Source organism: Gymnodraco acuticeps, unplaced genomic scaffold (assembly GCF_902827175.1).
Source record: "Gymnodraco acuticeps unplaced genomic scaffold, fGymAcu1.1, whole genome shotgun sequence".
Taxonomy (NCBI): domain Eukaryota; kingdom Metazoa; phylum Chordata; class Actinopteri; order Perciformes; family Bathydraconidae; genus Gymnodraco; species Gymnodraco acuticeps.
The window spans coordinates 111115-134242 of NW_022992060.1; the positions used below are offsets into that span (position 1 = coordinate 111115).

Genomic DNA, 23128 nt, shown 5'->3' on the forward strand with positions numbered 1-23128 from the left:
GTTCCTGCCCTAGTCACACACAGACACATTTATACATATGCACACAGTCGATATATACAAAATAACAGTCACTTCACAATCTGTGAAAAGTGTACATTTAGTGCAAAACTGTCTATAGCAGCGTAATATAATAATAATAATAATAGATTCAATATGTATAGCGCCTTTTACGGGACCCAAGGCCGCTTTACACGGTGAACAAACAAACAAAAGTTTAAAAAAATATGCTCCAGAATCAAAAGTAGGTTTTGGGTTAATAAGATACATGTGGGTTAGGGGGTCTGTGATGTGAGTCTTATGGTGGCTGAGCCTTTGTCAAATCAAACAGGAAGTCTAATGTCATTCTGCTTGTTGCCCCCCCTGCGTCACAAACAAAGGGCGACCGCTGAGCTCTGTGTGTGTGTGTGTGTGTGTGTGTGTGTGTGTGTGTGTGTGTGTGTGTGTGTGTGTGTGTGTGTGTGTGTGTGTGTGTGTGTGTGCGCTGGGAGGTCTGGGAGGGGACACCGCTGGGACTGGGATTGGAAAGGAGATGGAAAAGGGGTCTGGAGGACGAGAAGTCGACGGGGGATTTTTTGTGTGAAAGGCTTTGAGGTCTGAATCTACTGTTATGACTGATGACGGGTCAATGATCACGTAAAAGCACTCTGTAGCTACGAGAAATAAAACATATATGAGATAAGATAAGAATAAATACATCCTGAAGGAAATTGTTGAGTCAGTTACAAAAATACAATAAACACAGCAGCATAATAATAAAACTGTTCACTAACAGTGCCGTAAAAAGAGCAATTAAATAACTACAAGTAACATCGACGGTCACATAATTAATGTCAATATTAACAGTATTATATTTAGTAGTGCAAAAACCGTAGTGGTAGTAATTGCACGTTATTTATCAGAACATAATTAAATAATAATAGTATTGCACATGTTACATAGTGTTTTGTAATGATGGTATTTATTTATATATTTAGGAAGCTCGAACAATGGTCATTGATGTCATCGAACATCCACATGTTTTACCCTTTATCATATGGCATTTTATTTTATGTTATTTTAAACATTTTTCTTTGTATTTTAAATTATTTCTGGCAATTATTATATATTTGTTACACTGTCATTCATGTCTGTTGATCTGTAAAGCCCCCTGAGACAAATGTGAAATTGTTTTATTTTTAATTAGATTTATTCCTGAATCCATGAGTTGATTCCTGTGAAAAAAGTTTTTTAGTAAAAGACCTTAGGGACGAATCATCAGATACTAAAGTGATACGTCTTTCAGAAAAAGGACTTTTTGTACAACATAATTTCTCCTCGTGTCCGTTTGCATTTACTTTGTCGCATTTTCCGTTTGCAGCTGTGAGTTAGCCGTCACACACACACACACACACACACACACACACACACACACACACACACACACACACACACACACACACACACACACACACACACACACACACACACACACACACACCACACACACACACACACACACACACACACACACACACACACACACACACACACACACACACACGGCCTGAATGATATTTATAGACCTTTTCTAGTGGATTCTGTGTTAAATAAAAGTAGAAGTTCTCCTTCTTTGATCACCCTGAATTCACTTGGCAATCTTTATAAAATGCGTCTGGAAAGTAATGCCAATCAAAAAAGTGCCTTTCTTTGGGGTCAAATATCTGTTTGACAACTCAATCAATTTGCTTGTTTATTTTAAAAGGCATCAGCAGACATGAATGTTGTTGTCGTGTCGGCATGCTTTAAGTACGAAAGAATAAGGGTTCTGGCATATTCCTTTTTTAATGTTTTTATATTTCCTGAGCATCAACAGAGGCGTATAAATCATAACATTTAAAACCTGAAAATATGAATACCAAACCTCCCATTTCGTTATGCTTCCTTAATAGAAAGAGTGCCAATCCAACACACTGATTTAATTAAACAAATGGACTAGTTAGAGCCCTGGGCACTTCCACTAAAGTGTGCTAAGCGGATAACAATTTAAATGTTAAGCAGTGTTTAAATCTGTGGTGGAGCTTTAAAAGGAAGTGGATAATACAGCAAGTGAATCAGTCAATGTATTAATGAGTCCGTTAGAATACAAGCAGCACTTGTAGTCAGTATTTCTGTACACTGGAAACAGTCATATTGTTTTTCCAGAGAACAACCGTCAATGTGTTCGAAGTATAAAAACACAGGACGTCACGGCAGGTATCAACAGAGGAGAGAGAAGTACTCAGATCTTGTTCTTGAGTAAAGTAGAAGTACTCAGATCTTGTATTGAGTAAAAGTAGAAGTACTCAGATCTTGTATTGAGTAAAAGTAGAAGTACTCAGATCTTGTACTTGAGTAAAAGTAGAAGTACTCAGATCTTGTTCTTGAGTAAAGTAGAAGTACTCAGATCTTGTATTGAGTAAAAGTAGAAGTACTCAGATCTTGTACTTGAGTAAAAGTAGAAGTACTCAGATCTTGTATTGAGTAAAAGTAGAAGTACTCAGATCTTGTTCTTGAGTAAAGTAGAAGTACTCAGATCTTGTACTTGAGTAAAAGTAGAAGTACTCAGATCTTGTACTTGAGTAAAAGTAGAAGTACTCAGATCTTGTATTGAGTAAAAGTAGAAGTACTCAGATCTTGTACTTGAGTAAAAGTAGAAGTACTCAGATCTTGTATTTGAGTAAAAGGAGAAGTACTCAGATCTTATACTTGAGTAAAAGTAGAAGTACTCAGATCTTGTACTTGAGTAAAAGTAGAAGTACTCAGATCTTGTACTTGAGTAAAAGTAGAAGTATTAAGATCTTGTATTTGAGTAAAAGTAGAAGTACTCAGATCTTGTACTTCAGTAAAAGTAGAAGTACTCAGATCTTGTAGTTGAGTAAAAGTAGAAGTACTCAGATCTTGTACCAGAGTGTAGGAATACTTTCGGTGAAAGTAAAGCAAGTTCATAATTAGATAGACATCGTGAGGTATTTATTTCCGGTACAGTTTATGTTGAAACCGTTAGAGAGAGTGGCACACTTGTTAGCCTGTTCCATTCTTCTTTGTTTTCCGAAGCAGTGGCTTGGAAGTATACTTGCTTCGTTTCTGAAGGAAGTGACTTGGAAGTACGCGACTACCAAGCCAGCATCCTCGCGATTGAGAAACGGCCTGGAGCTGTTGAACGTCCAGCTATGAACTCACAGAGGGCCAGCTATAGTAACTGAACGAGAGAGTCATGTCAACTGACAGTACAATTGGCCAATCATATCTTCCCTCTAAATGGGTGGGTTTTACTATCGCGGACTTTATGACAAGTTCCGCCCACTGTGAAACTTTTCTTGTTTCCATAGCAACAACAACTTCCTGTCAACAGCGTAAACTCGCCTTCAAAATAAAAGCATGCCAAATTACACTTAAAGGTGGGGTAGGTAGTTTTGGAGGAACCAGCTCGAGTGCGCTAGAATTTGAAAATACACAGCCGGAACAAATCTGCCCCTTCCTTACAGAGCCCCTCCTCCAACACACACGAACGCGCACATGACCAATGAGGGCACGAGATAAGTTTGTGATAAGGCTGACAGGCAGGTAGGCCATCCAGTTATTTTAGCCGGGCCGGCTCAGATGATTGGTCGAGCTTTTTACAGTATTACGGCTTCCACTGATCATGTTTTTCAATGGATTTGTTGTCAAAGCACTTCAGATATTCATTGCTATCGGGATGTTAAGAGCATTCCATGGAATATAACAAAAAGTGTATCTCGAGCCGGTTTCTCAAACCTACCTACCCCACCTTTAAGACATACAACTGCAATGAAAGTAACAAACACAATGCAATATCCTTTTCAATTTCAAAGAACACAAATAGGGTTATCTACAGGTGTTGTTTTGTGTGGTAGAGGGTCGCTTTCATTGATGCGTTTTGCACCCCGGGCCGTAGTTTTGATATTCCGCTGAAGTATACGCTGTGACGTAACAACTGTTACTTTTTTTCGAGGGAAAGGGTGGGGTCAGAGGGCCTAGATATAAAAGTCACGGCTCGCCACTGCACTTGATTATATTTCACATCATTCATCCACATCTGTAAAGGCGTTTATTTATAAAGCTTTGTGGGTAAACTCCCGTATTATATCTGCTCTCTGATCACACAGAGAGTTGCAAGCAGCTATTGTCTGAGATCGCATGATGTAGTATTGTTAGATGTGCCAAGAGCAAGGACTGTCTTAGGTAAGACAGCTTTTATGTGCAGCTCCACTTGCTTGGAACAATCTACAACAAGAATTGAAACTGAGCAATCTCATTCCTCTGCATGTTTTTAAAGCTAGGCTAAATGAAATGCTCGTTGATACTATGGCCACTTGTAAATGTCTAACTATGTAAATGTATCCTGTAAATATAATGTCCTTTATTGTTTTATGTTTCATGTGGAACCTATATGCTACAGGTCTCCCTTGAAAAATAGATCTATGATCTCAATGGGACCAATCTGGTTAAATAAAGGTTTGAAATGAAATGAGTTAAATAACTAAAGGTATTAAATACATGTAGTGGAGTAGAAGTACACCATTTACCTCTGAACTGTAGTGGAGTAGAGTTTGTTTGAGATGATTGATAAACGGTAGCTGCTTGTTCTGGATTGGCTTCCCATTTGATATGTTTCTTTAAACAATATACTGAATATTACATAGTTCAAATACTCTTAGAGAGCAGACCTCCTCCACGGACTTTCATATCTTTAATAAAGTAACATTTGGATCTGCCAGAGCTACACCCATACACTCAGTTTCATGAATATCTGGGCAGTATTTGTTTCCGTTATCAAACTGAACGGAAAAACACAACCTCCTTGGCTTGTGGCAGTCTCGAGTCAGTGGGATTGAGTGATATAGAAATAGAAATGATCACACAAGATGTTAGTATATTTGCTTTCTTCCTCCATTACAGTTAATTTCCCAGGAGATAATTGGAGTATCTAAGTGACAAAATTGCAAAAGTGCAACTAAAAGCATTTCAAGTGGTTCAAAGCTTATTTTAAAGAATAACTTCCATAATGATTGAGCATTTCTGCCATCTAACACCTGTGTCTGTTCCTGTTCTGCACCACTACTATTTCTAGTTTCTCTCATGTTGCACTGAGTTGATTAACGTTCCCTTAGAGCAGTGGTTCTCAAAAGTGTGGGGCGCGCCCCCCCTGGGGGGCGCAGAGGCATGCCAGGGGGGGCGCGAAAGACCAGGAGGAAAAATGGTTATATAAAAAAAAAAAAAAAGATTAAAAAAAAAAAAAAATCATAATTTGAAAAATTATTGATTCGAAAATAATATGATACAGTACAGTACTATTACGTCTGGGTCTCTGTGTGTGTGGAACGAGCCATTTTGTGTGCGCGCGAGAGAGAGAGAGCGCACCGGTACCGGAGATCGTTGTTCTTAGCTTCTGGTGCTAGCGAGCTACGCTAACGGATATAAGGAGTTTTTTCAACAACAAAGTGGAGGAGAGTCCTCTCCTGTCAGACTGAGAGACTCAGTGAACTAAAGGACTCTTTCATTGTTATCTCAGTGGGTCTCAAACGTTTTGGTCACCATTAATGTAAACAATTATTTCCGAGGCACACATTTATATGATCATTATAGTTATACAAAAATAAGAGAATAAATGAAAAACAGGTATGAAATACTATATGATATTAAAAAAAGAATAAAGTTTAAAAGGGTGATTTGTAAAATATCCATAAAGAAAAAGTACATCTGTTTACAGTTCCGTTTCATCTGGGTGTTGAGAGGTATCCATAGATCTCTTCATTTTGCTCTCAATGTGTCCACACACCACCTATAAAAATAGCACTTTACCCCTGCTTACACCTATATGCCGTGAGCTGATTATCGAGCCTTCATTGTAACAGTTGTGGGTACGTTGTGTATATGCGTGGGGAGTGTTGCAGTAGAACATTCCACTGTAGCGACCGGTACATTAATGGGAAACCCTAAATGTTTGAGCACCCTCTATGAAACGTCAAGCTACCCCACAGCACCCCAAAAGAAGTCTCTGGCGCCGCCACTGAGCCTGACTATGTGTGTTGGGGGGGCCCGACTTTTTTTTTTTCTCCAAAGGGGGGGCCTGACAGAAAAAGTTTGAGAAGCACTGCCTTAGAGAGAGAAAATGATTCATCACTTTGACGAAGCTTGTTCCCTGGCAACAGTGTGTGTGTGTGTGTGTGTGTGTGAGAGAGTCTCTGACATGATCCGTTAACGTACACAAGCATTACCTCATGGATCAATAACCCTCCATGTCGCCCCCTTCCCTCACACTCTCCTCCTTCCTCCGATCCTTTCCATACACGATCAATATTAACATTGACACACACACACACACACACACACACACACACACACACACACACACACACACACACACACACACACACACACACACACACACACACACACACACACACACACACACACACACACACACACACACACACACACACACACACCACACACAAGAGGTGGAGAGTATTGGAGTGCAAATACTTCGTTACTGTACTTAAGTACATTTCTCTGGTATCAGTACTTTACTCCACTACTTATTTTTCTGACGACTTTTTACTTTGACTTCTTACATGTTGAACTCAAATACCTGTACTTTCTACTTCTTACATGTTGAACACAAATACCTGTACTTTCTACTTCTTACATGTTGAACACAAATACCTGTACTTTCTACTTCTTACATGTTGAACTTAAATACCTGTACTTTCTACTTCTTACATGTTGAAGTCAAATACCTGTACTTTCTACTTCTTACATGTTGAAAACAAATACCTGTACTTTCTACTTCTTACATGTTGAACACAAATACCTGTACTTTCTACTTCTAACATGTTGAACTCAAATACCTGTACTTTCTACTTCTTACATGTTGAACACAAATACCTGTACTTTCTACTTCTTACATGTTGAACTCAAATACCTGTACTTTCTACTTCTTACATGTTGAACACAAATACCTGTACTCTCTACTTCTTACATGTTGAACTTAAATACCTGTACTTTCTACTTCTTACATGTTGAACACAATACCTGTACTTTCTACTTCTTACATGTTGAACCCAAATACCTGTACTTTCTACTTCTTACATGTTGAACACAAATACCTGTACTTTCTACTTCTTACATGTTGAACACAAATACCTGTACTTTCTACTTCTTACATGTTGAACACAAATACCTGTACTTTCTACTTCTTACATGTTGAACTCAAATACCTGAACTTTCTACTTCTCACATGTTGAACTCAAATACCTGTACTTTCTACTTCTCACATGTTGAACTCAAATACTTGTACTTTTTACTTCTCTCATTTTCCAAACAGCTGGTTCCTTTAGTCTGAATGTGTGTTTGGTGGTGTGATCATTATTCTTTAGAGTCATTACGTGCCTATTGATTTGAACACGATCCGTGTATCCATCATTTCCTGGTCTTCTCTAAAGAAGAGGGACCAATGGAAACGTTGTCATGTTGCCGTTGTTCAGCATGGAAACATTCATTAGCTAACAATGACATTATTGTTCTATTGATATAAAGGGAGGTCAGGTACTCTTTAAAGCAGCTGCTAGTTATGGGGACTTTTTACTGAAGTACACTTCAAAGCCTCTTTACTTTTAATTGAGTAAAGAAGTTTAGTCAGTACTTTCACCAGAGTATTTTGAAACATGAATATCTGTACTTCTACTTGAGTAAAGGATGTGTGTACTTTAACGATCTCTCCCTGGCAACAGACATCACACAGCCTCGCGTAGATAGTAAAATGATGTTCTGGAACTGCCATGCTGTAAATGCATGGTTTTGTTGAATGTGCTTTGTCACAGTGTTTGACCCGCAGTGGGCAGCTGTACTTCCACTGGGTTTCTGTTCTGATGGCAAGCGTGGGGTGAAACCGGCACAAACAGATACTGTGGGCGACAATAAGGATGGGAGAAACAAAGCAAAAGTGCCGCAGTGGGAGAGAAGAGCACTTAGAGACAGAAGAAGGATGTCGTATGAGAAGAAAGGCGACAGAGTGAAATAAAAATAGGTTTCTAGCAAAGTGGCTCAGCTGGATGTAGCACTTAGCAACTGGGTAATGGATATAAACTTTATGTTCGACACACATAAGTGCAGGAGTCATCTCGCAAATGGGTAGGAAACAAAGTGTGTGTCTTTCTGTTTGACCTAGCTTTGATGCCTGTTATAAGCTGTGCAGTTTGACCTATGCTGGACAAACAACTTCAATGCAGTTGAAGCCTATTTTAGTGCAGTGCCAGCGCTCGAGACGCTGCTATGGGGTTCTTACTGTAGGTGGGAATTTTAAATGGATTGCATTCTTAAGGCACTTTTTCAGTCTTCAAAACCCCTCAAAGTGTTTTTACTAGGGCTGTCAGTCGATTCAAATAGTTAATCGCGATTAATCGCAAATTAATCGCACATTTTTGATCTGTTCTAAATGTACCTTAGAGGAATATTTTTCAAGTTTGTAATACTCTTATCAACATATGAGTGGACAAATATGCTTTATGCTAATGTTTATTATCATTTGAACAATGACAAATATCCTCATGAATATTAAACACAACAACCTGTGTGTGTGTGTGTGTGTGTGTGTGTGTGTGTGTGTGTGTGTGTGTGTGTGTGTGTGTGTGTGGGGGATCGTTGGAGCTATGTGCAACTCAAGGCATATGCTCGAACCGGAGCTGCCTGGACGCTGCAATCATGTTGCGCACTATCCGTGCTGAGTGTGCTGACTTCTCGTACAATGTCCCACTGTCTGGCTTCCTGCATAAAGTCAAGTGCTCGGCGCAGTTGTGGCAAAATGTCGCTCCTCTGTTTTCATTTAAACAGCTCCGTATATCCGTTAGCGCAGCTAGCTAGCACCAGATGCTAACAACAACAATGCACGTAAGGTCTCTCTCTCGCTCGGGCCACACATACACACACCCTCCCGGTCCTCCCAACAGCCAGTCGGTGCCTGCCGGTGAGCGTGGAAGTGTGGTCTGCCACAAGCGGGCGGCAGGAGCGGGGCTGGCAGCATCAGCTTGTAGATGGTATTTTAAACTCGATGCGCTCTGAAACTACGGGGCGGCCGAGGAAAAAAAATACACATGCGTTAATCGCGTTAAAATAATTAGTGGCGTTAATTTTTTTTTGCGTTAACGCATTAATTTGACAGCCCTAGTTTTTACATATACCATTCACACTGGCTGCCATACAAGGGTGCCATCGGCCCAAGAAAACGTATTTACACACATTCAAATACCATTGGCGATGCCATTGGGAGCAATTTAGAGTAAAATTGAAAATAAAGCTGCGTATACTTTTTGTAAATGATGCCCTTGTCTGATTAGGGTGTTGTCACAATCTTAAACCCTTTTCAAAGTGTGTTTTAAGTTCATCAAAGTTAACTGTAACATTTGTGTTGCCTAAAAATGTATTTGGGTTACGCTAAGCTCCATCTTCTCATCTCACTTCTGCTTCCAAAAGATGCCAAGATGGTGAAACTCAAGGCTACTAAAACCTCGTCAACAAACAAACAAGTGTCATTAAAGGTCACCTATTATGCAAAATCCACTTCTTCATGTCTCTTCTACATCAACATGTGTCCCCTCTTCTTCATGTCTCTTCTACATCAACATGTGTCCCCTCTTCTTCATGTCTCTTCTACATCAACACGTGTCCCCTCTTCTTCATGTCTCTTCTACATCAACACGTGTCCCCTCTTCTTCATGTCTCTTCTACATCAACATGTGTCCCCTTCTTCATGTCTCTTCTACATCAACATGTGTCCCCTCTTCTTCATGTCTTCTACATCAACATGTGTCCCCTCTTCTTCATGTCTCTTCTACATCAACATGTGTCCCCTCTTCTTCATGTCTCTTCTACATCAACATGTGTCCCCCTCTTCTTCATGTCTCTTCTACATCAACATGTGTCCCCTCTTCTTCATGTCTCTTCTACATCAACATGTGTCCCCTCTTCTTCATGTCTCTTCTACATCAAACATGTTGTCCCCCTCTTCATCGTGTCTCTTCTACATCAACATGTGTCCCCTCTTCTTCATGCCTCTTCTACATCAACATGTGTCCCCTCTTCTTCATGTCTCTTCTACATCAACATGTGTCCCCTCTTCATCGTGTCTCTTCTACATCAACATGTGTCCCCTCTTCTTCATGTCTCTTCTACATCAACATGTGTCCCCTCTTCTTCATGTCTCTTCTACATCAACATGTGTCCCCTCTGTGGAAAGAGACTCTGAAAGTTTCAGGAACAAAGATTCTCTCTCTTTTGATCCATTTCTATAAAAACCTGTCTGAAAATGAGCTGATCAGATTTTGGCCACATTATGATGTCATAATGATGTTTTGTGTAACCATTAGCCAATCAGCAACCAAGGTAACCCCCCCCCCCCCGCCCCTTATCACCTGAATCTCCTCCTAGAGCAGTGGTTCTCAACTGGTGGGTCGCGACCCAAAAGTGGGTCGCGGACCCGTTTCGAGTGGGTCGCGGATCATGTGTGAGTGGGAAAAAAAAAGAAATAAAAAAAAAAAAAAGTCAAACTTTTCGATTTTCTAACGCTGTGCATGCAGTCGGCGTAGGACTGGAAGTAACGGACTATAGCACAGACTATCTCCTCTTTACTCTTCTGTGCAAGATGTCAGAACAAAGTGAAAAACAAACAATGGCATAAAATATTATTAATATGTCGGGTAGTAATAGATTTATTTATTTTCTCCTCAGAGTGTACCAGAATGCATAGTTTATATGTTAGTTTTTCTAAAAATCTCCTGGGGGAGAATCCCCCCAGACCCCCTGCTGGGGTTGGGTTTTCAGCATGTGGGCCTTTTTATATAGTTCAGCTTTGATGCCATCATCTCATTAAACCTTTTTTAAAAGCATACTTTAGTTCTGTGAAGGGATATAAGGGATATATGCACTGTACTTCACTTTTATTAATATTGTATGCTGAAAAGCGTATATATATATATTACAGCACGTTTTTTTGTTGAATAGATTTGAGTGCTTCAAAATGTTGGGTCGCGATGTATTGACCAAGTAAAAAGTGGGTCCCGAGGCCTGACCAGTTGAGAACCACTGTCCTAGAGCACCATTGAGTTCTTTGTAACCAAATGTCTCTCAGAGGGGCGTGGGGAGGGGCTCCTTATTTTCATCTAAAGTAACAGACAGAGAATCAGCACTTTGGAAACAGGGCTGAAACAGAGGGGATTATGGGTAATGCTGCAATGATCTGTTTGGTGTTCCAGCCAATCAGAGACAGGCTCTGTATATATCTGAGACCTGTGATATATTGATGAAGAACAGTAGAATGAGGGACCTTTAAATGATAGTGTGTGTTTCACCTGTGGCTGCGGTAGACGTTGAGCAGGATGATGATGAACCCCAGGCAGTAACACGCCAGCGAGGGGCTGCCGAAGAGTTTTGAGAGGGTGCGAGTACGATGCTCCCATCTGGCCACCTGACAAATGACAGAGACAGGAAACAGTGGTCGTGAGACGATGGTTTCATCTTTTAAAATGCATTACTACTAATCGAAATGTAGTCGTTTTTCCCCACTTTCCCATTCCTCTCACTAAAGAGACCCAGGGGGGGAAATCCAGAAAACCATGACTGAAAACAAGCAGCTTTAAAAACAAAAACATCAATGTATCCCCTAATAAAGTGACTACTGTGAACATATTCATTAGGAAACATTGGTCTATTAACACATGCAAACACTACTGAACAACATTAGCATTTATTTGCTGTCATTTTTCCGTTACTCTGATACATTTTAGTCCAATATTAACTCCAATTATTGCTCTGTTTTGGTCTCCACCTCCACATCTGGCTATTACACTGCTAAAGGCTCCACAATCTACAGCAGCTAGTTGCGTGACGTTAGTGCGATATATTCACCTGGTTATTAGGTATTTGTTGATATATCTTTTCTCATAGCCTCTTAACGTCTTTGGTTGCTTGACTGAAATGATTGAGTTGCTTCCTCTGCTCTTTCTGATTGAAAACTCTTGGCATTCTTAATAAATAAAGTGCCAGGAAGCTGCTTTCCTTGCTGCCTACGTGAGTGTGAAGACGGTTGTTTTGATGCTTTGACTAACATTGATCTACCTATTCATTTATAATCTTGAACCCAATACCATTGAAGAGTTTTCTTACAATGACAAAGCAGTATTTGATTCAGGCATTCATTTCCGTTCCTAACCTACTATTCAAAAAGCGAAGTTTCAAAAGTAATAGCTTTAACATTTATATAAAAGCACTCTTACTTCCTGTCACTAAGGACTGTAAGCACCTCCATTCGTCCAGAATTTAGGGAAAAGTGAGCGTTTAATGTAGTGATTGGTTTATTTAACCCTCCTGTTGTCTTCGGGTCAAATCCGACCGATTTACTACTTTCATCAATCATAGCTTTGTTGTTTTACATTCGATTGAATTCAGGCTTCATGATATCCTTCACAGGAGACATTTGAACATATCTGATCACCACTTTCATTGACTTTTGGATGATTTAGTCAACTTTGTGACACCCATGGTGTTCATGCCATAGAGAAAAGGAATTAGTAACCATCCGGATCAGATAAAACACACACACACACACACACTAGATGTGTCACCCCCCTAATGTGTCCAATCCATGGTCCAATCCCCCCATGTGAATCACACCTGGCACACACACACACACAGAACAATTTGATAGATGTCCCGCTCTTATGTGCCCCTCCCCCCACATGGATCACACCTGGCTCACGCAACATGTTCAGTGTCTGTTCTTTGTATATTTACTGCAGTTCTTCATGTGTACCAGTAGTCTGATACAATATGTACAGTTTGAAAGGGTGTTAAATGAAATGTGGTGATGATTAATGGTTTTTGTGTTAATGTAATAGCAGTTAAATCAGGACCGGTCAAATGTGACCACGACAACAGGAGGGTTAAGAAAGCATAAATTGATCATTAGCATTGATTAGCAACACAGTGAGTGAAATATGGACAGATGTCTGAAGAGACTCGATGGAGGGGTCTTTAAATAAATGGCTTACAAACACTCACACAGAATAATGACATCTGAAATAAACCTAGTGTTTTTTTTCTTTCCGTCAATGGGGCACTTAATGGAGCCTCCGAAATTACCCGAATCCATCAAGCTCCACATAAACATGTTTTCAGCCATTATTCTTGTATTATAGGAACTAAGGGTCACAGGGTATCTAAAGAGTGCTTGACTCAATAGCAAATAGGTGATTATATCTTAAAATGTGTATTTTTAGACTATATCTTGATGGGTTTGGCCTTTTTTAAGACCCCGTGAGATTTGTTTCCCCTTTTGGCTTATCAAATCTGATTTGAAAGTGCCTCTTCGTGATTTACAAGTGATTGGATTCGTGTATTTGGAGAACAACATCACTTTGGGTCCACACCAGGAGTTGTAAGATCATTCCAGATAGAAAGATAATAACAGCACTCACACGAAATACACAATATAACATATATATATATATATATAATATGTGCTTTTCCATGAACCTAAATTAACAAAATAATAAAAATAATCATGCCTCAGAGTCTATATAATTGCTGTGTAACTGTGAGCAGGGAGATGTATGCAATGGGGGGAGTTACAGTTGAAAATAAAGCTGGACTGTCCATGAAAAATGACCCAAAATCAGACCTTTTTTGGCACTTTCAGACGGTCCCTAACTTGACCTCGTAAGATTGAACTGACCCTGGGCCCCAAGCGATAATACCTGATGTTAAAGTGGACCTATCATGCTATTTTTAGGCAATAGCATAGGTCTCAGATATATAAAAATAAATAAAAAACATGTCTATGAAGTGTGAAATGCCTCATATCCCTCTATTTCACTTCCTGTTTCTAAAGTGCTGATTCTGGGTATAAAGCTTTAGGAGGGGTCTGAGCTCATGCGGGACCCGGCAGCTACTGTCTAAACTAAATGCTGCCGTGATGAAACGCCATATCATGGATGATCAAGGATTCTCTCTGAAACAGTCTGGAGCTCAAAGGCTTTCTCTCTTGCCGGTTATACCACAAGGTGAGTTCCTTTCTACTTCCTGCTTCTTCACACACATGCTCTCCAGTACAGGTTAGCTCTGAGTGTTAGCGATGCCAATGTAAACACCGACCATATTACGTCCAAAACAGTCGGGCATTGTTTCTGCTAGCAACGTTTCTGATTGGGCCACGGGTCCACATTTCAGATATTACGTCATATCGGACGCAAATCTGGATCAGCTCCGTTGTTCCCCGTTTTTAGAGATTTGGGTACGGAGGAAAAGAGAGAGGGTTTTATTTTGATGCTGCGTGAGTTCCCTGACACACCGGGGACATATGTTGATGTATAAAAGACATCACAAAGTGCATTTTGCACGATAGGTCCCCTTTAAGGTAAAAAACCCCTGCTGAAATCAGGTGATAGAAGAATACTGCAATAATACTAGAATAATACTTTTCTTTTTGCCGCTGCTTCTAATTGAACTATAACTGCACTGTAACTTCTAATCATGTTCCTGTGTTATTCATGTTTTATTACCTGACTGTTTTTAAATGCCAATTTCCAACATGTTTCCGCATTCCTTATGCTCTTAATGTATTTCATTTTAAGCACTTTGAACTGCCTCGTGTTGAAAGGTGTTGTATAATATAAACTTGCCTTGCCTTGCAAACCATCAGATGCTGTTGTTTTCGCTCAGAGGGAACGATCTGTTTCACTGCAAAATCATGACTTGTGTAACTCCCTAATGTAAGACAGCTGGCACATAAGGGAGCTGCTGTATTCTCTCAGATCTTAATTGATGTTTGTTAACAGATTCCAGCTCTCCATGTTGTACCATGCACACTCCACAGGGACTGGCAGCGTCTTACGGGTATCATGCGTCATGTAGACTTTTAAATAGAAACTATTACATTCTTAAAAATGGATAATAGGGGTGAACGATTGGGAAAAAAGTATACATTTTTGACTGATATTGGGATAAGATTGATCAATTTCTTAAACGGTAATTCTCAGTATCATTGACAAATATGTTAAAATGATCATAGTATGATTATTTAAGAGGATCTGTACAAAATAAATATGTTTTATTCTCTCTGCAGAACCACAATACTGCATTTAAAATGTATTTGAACACATATTTAGCCTTAAGCAAATATCGTGCTTGTTGTATGAATATTCGACGAGTCCGTACTGCGTTGAGACGACATTTCTTTTATTTGTGCAGCCTCATGTTTGTGCCATTACTGATAGACATGTTTGGTGGATTGATTGATAAACTGTGTTACTGAGTCAGAGTGGGCTGAGGAAATGCGTAGATGGATTTTAAAAACACAGCAAAAACCAGGAAAAATGACAAAAACGTTTCCATAGCAACACTTTAGTCCATGCTTAGTGGAGACAATTTCATTTCATTTTTATTTGTCCCGCTCATGGTACGCAAAACCAAATGTACAATAATTGTGTTGTGTCCCGTCAATTATGTTAGTTTGTTAGGTATTTGTCGCGTTCATGTTTGTTGTTTGTTTCACTTCCTGTTTTATTTTGTACTCCTTGTCTCATTCCAGGTGCCTTTACTTCCTTGGTTCTTGTTTCCCGCCATCGTCAGCGTCTGCCCCGCCCGATTGTTTCCACCTGTTCCCACTTACCTCTTGTATATATTGTCCTGTCTCCCCTTGTCGGTTGTCAGTTCGTCTTGTTTGTCGAGCCAAGAAGTCAGATCCAAGCAGCCACAGAGAGACCAAGTACCTTTTGTGATATCCTCCATGAGAGCGTTTTGTTTTGTGACCGGCAAAATGAAGCTTTGAATGAAGCGTCGAACCACTTGGACAATTGTGTCGGAAATAGGTTCATTTCTTGAAGCTTCAGTTACAGAGACCTCTCCTGGCGAAGTGCAAGGCTGCAGTGGGTTTAACGTATCTTTGCCTTGAAAAATATTCGATGCACACACACACACACACACACACACACACACACACACACACACACACACACACACACACACACACACACACACACACACACACACACACACACACACACACACACACAAACACAAAGACTGAATATCATGTTCTATTTGCAATTAAAGATTGATAATTGTGTGTATTGGGTTATTGAGAAGAGACTAGAGAGTGCTAGACATGTTTTGGGAGGAGAGGGCCTTTTATCAGTTATTAAAGTTGAAAAGCAATGATTCAAATACGTCCAATCCGGGATTTGAACCAGCTGCGCGGAGGACATCGCCGCATTCGGGCCGCCGGCTCTATCCACTGGACTATCTATTGCTTGAAATATTTAACTGTTTTTATATTACTGATAATTGTCTTTTTGTTCACAACTTCTCCACATTTCGAAGTGTTTCCCGAGCCAGAACGACCTATCTTACTTCCTGGCTTGCTCTATAATGATATCAAATTCAATACCAACAGCAACAACGCAAACTACGACAACAACCCACACATTGTGCATTGTTTAGAGCGGCCATAAAGTGTTGAAGCGCTCAAGTTTGTAACTGTTTCAACCTGTCACCTGTCAGAATCGAGACGAGGCAGTGCATTGAATCGCGTGAATGGACCGTGAACCAGTCAGTTGATTCATTCAGGAAATGAAGCAGTTGCTGCTTCGGACGTCACATGTCACGTGATTTGAAGCAGTTGCTGCTTCGGACGTCATATGTCACGTGATTTGAAGCAAGCTTCGAAGCACTGCTTCCATGGAATAGGAAGTCCAGGGTTGAAGCTCCGTTCGAAGCTTCAGTGTCAAACTGCCATCACTACCGTTTTGTCACTCCCTCTGTAAAGAGTATTTCTTTGTTTTTGATCCATTAAAGTTTATTTTTCATCAAACATTACATTACATTACATTACATTGCATTTAGCTGACGCTTTTATCCAAAGCGACTTACAATAAGTGCGTTCGACCAAGAAGACACAACCTTGAAGAAAACAGAATCATATAAGTACATCAGGTTTCATAGAGCTAAACATTTCAAGTGCTACTCAACTGGCTTTAGATAAACCAGTCCTTTATTAGTATATAAGTGCTTTGTTAGTAATTCTATCTCTCGAAGTGGAGTCGAAAGAGATGAGTTTTCAGTCTGCGCCGGAAGGTGTGTAAGCTATCTGCTGTCCTGATGTCAATGGGGAGCTCATTCCACCATCTTGGAGCCAGGATAGCAAACCCTTTTCGTCTCCGGGTTGTGCAATTGAGTCCTCATATCAGTGAGTCACGGTTCCTAACACAAAACATGACTCCACCATTGAGCGAAAAGGAGCAGGGAGAAGAATAAAATCTTATGTGACCTGCCCCTTTCTAAAACAAACAAAATAAATACAAATAGATGCCCTTCATAATAATATATATATATATTTTTTTTTTTCTCAGCCAAACGTAACAGTATCTTAGGACACTAAGAGAAACACACAACAAAAATACTTATTTCCCACTTGACGGTTAACGGAAAGAAACAAAACATCACATGTATAAGGAAAATAAAAGTGCAACACCCTCATCCGAGTCCTACTGGAGAAGAAGGTGGAAAGCGACGCGTGATAATAATAACAATAACAACAATAACAATGGCAATGTTAAACAATAAAATAAATAAAAAGGTAAGATGAAATAAACTGTACAAGGCGGATAAAAGGAAGGATTTAGAGGCTGCAAATCTTACTCAAATGTTATTCTCATAGGTTCTTGAGCTCTTTGGGAAAAAGCTGCCTGTAGTAGATATTCCAAAACGGTATATTGCACGGTGACATTTTACGACAGTGTCTAGCAGTGCAACAAAAAAGTAGCAGCCAGTAATAATGATGAAAAACTGTAAAATACCAAGAGATTTAAAGGTCACCTATTATGCAAAATCCACTTCTTCACGTATTTTCTACATCAACATGTGTCCCCTCTACGTTAAGAGACTCGGAAAGTCTCTTTCTGTCCTGATCTATACAAAAACCTGCCTGGAAATGAGCTGAATCAGATTTGGCCACTTTGTGATGTCACTATGTTGTTTTGGCTTGTGTAACCATTAGCCAATCACTATCACCTAAATAAGGGAACTTTAAACTCAATTTAATAATAATAATTCCTTACATTTATCATAGCGCTTTTCCAGATGCTCAAAAAAGCACTTTACAAATACACATTACACACATATCATACACGTAACGGTCATGTACTGTAATGGTAGACAATACCCACAGTTCAGATTCAGGTGAAGTGTCTTGCCCAAGGACACAACGGCTTTACAGACGCAGCGGCGGCGGGTTTCGAACTGGTGTTCCCCAACGCCCCCTTGATCTGATGACCAACGCACAGCACACTGCGCCACTCCACCCATCGTCACACCTCAAAGTCATCAAGGAGCTTTACAAGTACACATTACACACATATCATACATGTAACGGTCATGTACTGTGGACAGTACCCACAGGAGCAAATGTGGGTGAAGTGTCTTGCCCAAGGACACAACGGCTTTACAGACGGGAACGCCCCCTTGATCTGATGATCAACGCACAGCCCACTGCGCCACTCCGTCCCATAATTGGACTATGTGTTGCCTTTGGATCTTTAAAGTAAATAAATAAATAACTACATCTTCAGGTTCGTTTTCCATTACAGCACGCAGTCTCTTCCTTAATGTCTCTTCCGTCCCTATTTCCTCTGACCCCATGCCAAGCGGAGAAGACTGCTTTGTAATTAAAAAGCCAAACAACTGAATCCCTCAGTGACTCAAACGGAGGTTACGTCCACACGTTGATCACATTACAGCTGCTCTGCGGGACACTGGGCAATAACAATGACAAAGATTAGCCTCGCAGGAAACACGCTGGTGAATCCAGAAGTGTCATAGTGCATGTTAATGTTGGTATGCATCATTTTAAATGTAACATGACGGCACATTAATGCGTCAACGTGCTCTCTTGTTTATTCACAGAGCATAAGCCTGAACAGCTGACGTAGACGGAAGAGGTTTCTGAAACTTTATGATAGACAAGTTTGAGTTTAAAATGTCATGTTTAACAGCTTCAAAAGAAGAGATGGTACATAATGTTATAAAGCAAGTAGCCTCACCGAACATGCTTCTTATAGGCTCCAAACTAAGATGGGAGACTTTGTGTGAATTGGACTTTCTTAAAAGGTCCCCTATTATACTGTTTTTCATCAATACATCACAGGTCTCAGATATATCCAGAGCCTGTCTCTGATTGGCTGAAACACCAAATAGATCATTGCAGATTGATAGACAGATTGATTATTGATCCCAAATTGGGAAATTATTTCGTCACAGTGTGTTCAGACATTAAAATACAATACTTTGAAAAAGTGGAAAAGATAATTAATCATTCAAATAAAAAATAAAAATATTATATCAAATATAAATAGTATAAAAAAACCAATATAGAATATTCTGGATAGCTAAAATAAAAAGTGAAAAATATTACAGGACGGGAACATTTTCTTCTTTCTCTACTTGTTAACCAAACCTGACTAAAGGAGCCTCTTATTCCTAATTTAACTTAACAAAAAAAGTACACATGGTCAATTTGAAACCCAAGAACACATGTTATTACCCTGCAGAACATCCTAAGTACCCACAATCTGCATTAGTGAGCCATTAATGTCACTACGCCCCGGGACTGCATCTCCCACTGGGGGAGTAAGTACACTAAAAATACTCAGGTGCTTTTCAGATGGACTACGTCATCAAATTATGATTCAAGCCATGGGAATAACAGGCAGGGATGAGGAGAGAACAGGGAGTGAGTGGCGCCAGATTTGGAAGAACGAGCACATTTAATTTAATTAAAGCAGCATGTTCTTCCTGCGTCTCCTTGAGCTCGGAGATGCGGACCCTTGAATTGGTTTCAGCGCAGGAGATTTAAAGAGAACATATGATGCCCCTTAAAGGTCTCCATTATCCTGTTTTTCATCAATATATCACAGGTCTCAGATATATACAGAGCCTGTCTCTGATTGGCTGAAACACCAAACAGATCATTGCTGCATTACCCATAATCCCCTCTGTTTCAGCCCTGTTTCCAAAGTGCTGATTCTCTGTCTGTTACTTTAGATGAAAATAAGGAGCCCCTCCCCACGCCCCTCTGAGAGACATTTGGTTACAAAGAACTCAATGGTGCTCTAGGAGGAGATTCAGGTGATAAGGGGGGGGGGGTTACCTTGGTTGCTGATTGGCTAATGGTTACACAAGACAACACATCGTTATGACATCATAAAGTGGTCAAAATATGATCAGCTCATTTTCATGTTGATGTAGAAGAGACATGAAGAAGAGGGGACACATGTTGATGAAGAAGAGACATGAAGAAGAGGGGACACATGTTGATGTAGAAGAGACATGAAGAAGAGAGGACACATGTTGATGTAGAAGAGACATGAAGAAGAGAGGACACATGTTGATGTAGAAGAGACATGAAGAAGAGAGGACACATGTTGATGTAGAAGAGACATGAAGAAGAGAGGACACATGTTGATGTAGAAGAGACATGAAGAAGAGGGGACACATGTTGATGTAGAAGAGACATGAAGAAGAGGGGACACATGTTGATGTAGAAGAGACATGAAGAAGAGGGGACACATGTTGATGTAGAAGAGACATGAAGAAGAGGGGACACATGTTGATGTAGAAGAGACATGAAGAAGAGAGGACACATGTTGATGTAGAAGAGACATGAAGAAGAGGGGACACATGTTGATGTAGAAGAGACATGAAGAAGAGGGGACACATGTTGATGTAGAAGAGACATGAAGAAAAGAGGACACATGTTGATGTAGAAGAGACATGAAGAAGAGGGGACACATGTTGATGTAGAAGAGACATGAGGAAGAGGGGACACATGTTGATGTAGAAGAGACATGAAGAAGAGGGGACACATGTTGATGTAGAAGAGACATGAAGAAGAGGGGACACATGTTGATGTAGAAGAGACATGAAGAAGAGGGGACACATGTTGATGTAGAAGAGACATGAAGAAGAGGGGACACCTGTTGATGTAGAAGAGACATGAAGAAGAGGGGACACATGTTGATGTAGAAGAGACATGAAGAAGAGGGGACACATGTTGATGTAGAAGAGACATGAAGAAGAGGGGACACATGTTGATGTAGAAGAGACATGAAGAAGAGGGGACACATGTTGATGTAGAAGAGACATGAGGAAGAGGGGACACATGTTGATGTAGAAGAGACATGAAGAAGAGGGGACACATGTTGATGTAGAAGAGACATGAAGAAGAGAGGACACATGTTGATGTAGAAGAGACATGAAGAAGAGGAGGACACATGTTGATGTAGAAGAGACATGAAGAAGAGGGGACACATGTTGATGTAGAAGAGACATGAAGAAGAGGGGACACATGTTGATGTAGAAGAGACATGAAGAAGAAGGGACACATGTTGATGTAGAAGAGACATGAAGAAGAGGGGACACATGTTGATGTAGAAGAGACATGAAGAAGAGGGGACACATGTTGATGTAGAAGAGACATGAAGAAGAGGGGACACATGTTGATGTAGAGGAGACATGACCAGGTGGATTTTGCATAATATGTGACCTTTAAGAGGATAACGTTTTTAGTTGTATTATTATTTATATTATTATTATTATTATTATTATTATTATTATTATTATTTCCTTTAGGATTTGTCAACTATTGTGTAGTTAATCTATGTACCTAGATGTGTTTATTTTGTCAGGTATGCTTTGTGAATAACTTCTTAAAATGCAATTTTTTTTATAATAAGGACAATGTTTAAGGAGAACGTTTAAGTAGCAAAAACATGGGGTAATGGAGCTAAAAAGCACCCTTTGTTTCAATGTATGTACAAACAATGTATTTAATTCAATGTATGTATAAAGTACCTTGGGTTTAGCTCACTTTCAGCCCCTTCAGTGGTTAGGGTTGTGGTCACTGCAGCTTTTGAGCACCTGTGATCGAGTGAAATCACAGCAGGGGCCTATACTACGAATCTAGTTCAACCTAACCTGGATATGTTTGAGTTAGCCGGTTGGCCTAATTCAAAATATACGCGCTGTCGCTAAACTGTCCTACAACGCGGGTTATCAAGTGGATCGCTCAAGCCAGCCGTGTCCTATCTAGCTAGGTGCGCGTTCACATGAGAGGGGTGGTATCTGGAGCATTCGACCAATCACAAACATGGAGAAGCGTACTGACAGCGCAGCGTCATACTTCCTGAATGAAAAGTCAACTATAATATTAGACATATGAAGAAGTTAAACTTTAAACATCCATGACTTAAACACTTGATCCAGGATCAAAGCCACAGAGCTGCACCTGCAAGGTGAATACAGCTGGGAACAGAACAAGTGTTTGAATGCGTACATTAACAGGTTTATGATATCACTGCCCCGTCTAAAACACGATCTGACTTTAATTACATTTGACTCGAGTGTTTCGTCAACTTAATGTGTTGCTTAAAATAATACTTCTGCATACAGTCTGTGACACTGTGAGTGTTGCACGGCCAGATACGGCTCAGCTGACTCGGATCAGGAGATGATACATTATGAAGTGATATGGACTGTACTTAATGTTACTTTGATCCGGTTACTTATGTTGTGGCAGATATTTCAGTAAGCTTTCTTAACGCTAATGTTATAATAGTCAGATTGCTCTGAAGATGGAGGTGATATTCTATTAATGTTCACGTTCACACAGTCGGTGATTTGAACTGCAACGGCAGTTTAAACTGTATTTCCTTTCTCCTGTAATATGACTTGATCGCATGAAACTCTGCACACCGTTGTTATCAGCTGTTCCACCATGGTTTCTACCTCAACCTGTAATAGATGTATCCTTATTGAAACGGTTACATTCAATGAAAAATAAAATCAATGTGCAGGCTTACGTGAACACTGTTCTACATGAACAATATGGGCAGTTTATACATTAAATAAATCAACAGTATAGTGGCGATAGAAGAACTCCGCACAGTTGATCTCTTATCCTGGAACCTATCCTGCTCCGGCGCAGGCTAGCCGTTCAGAATAAGTTATCTAGCCCGCTAAAAAGAGAACCAGCGTCGTAGGACCG

The 23128-nt window shown here is 40.0% G+C and overlaps 1 protein-coding gene across 3 annotated transcripts in view; it reads right to left on the reverse strand.

The window, feature by feature from the left end:
- pemt (phosphatidylethanolamine N-methyltransferase) overlaps positions 1-23128 on the reverse strand; it is a 90484-nt gene that overhangs the window by 17578 nt on the left and 49778 nt on the right. For all 3 annotated transcript variants that reach the window (XM_034202246.1, XM_034202243.1, XM_034202244.1), the window contains exon 3: positions 11385-11500. In XM_034202246.1, the coding sequence (XP_034058137.1) occupies positions 11385-11500 (116 nt within the window). The remainder of the gene's footprint in view (positions 1-11384; positions 11501-23128) is intronic.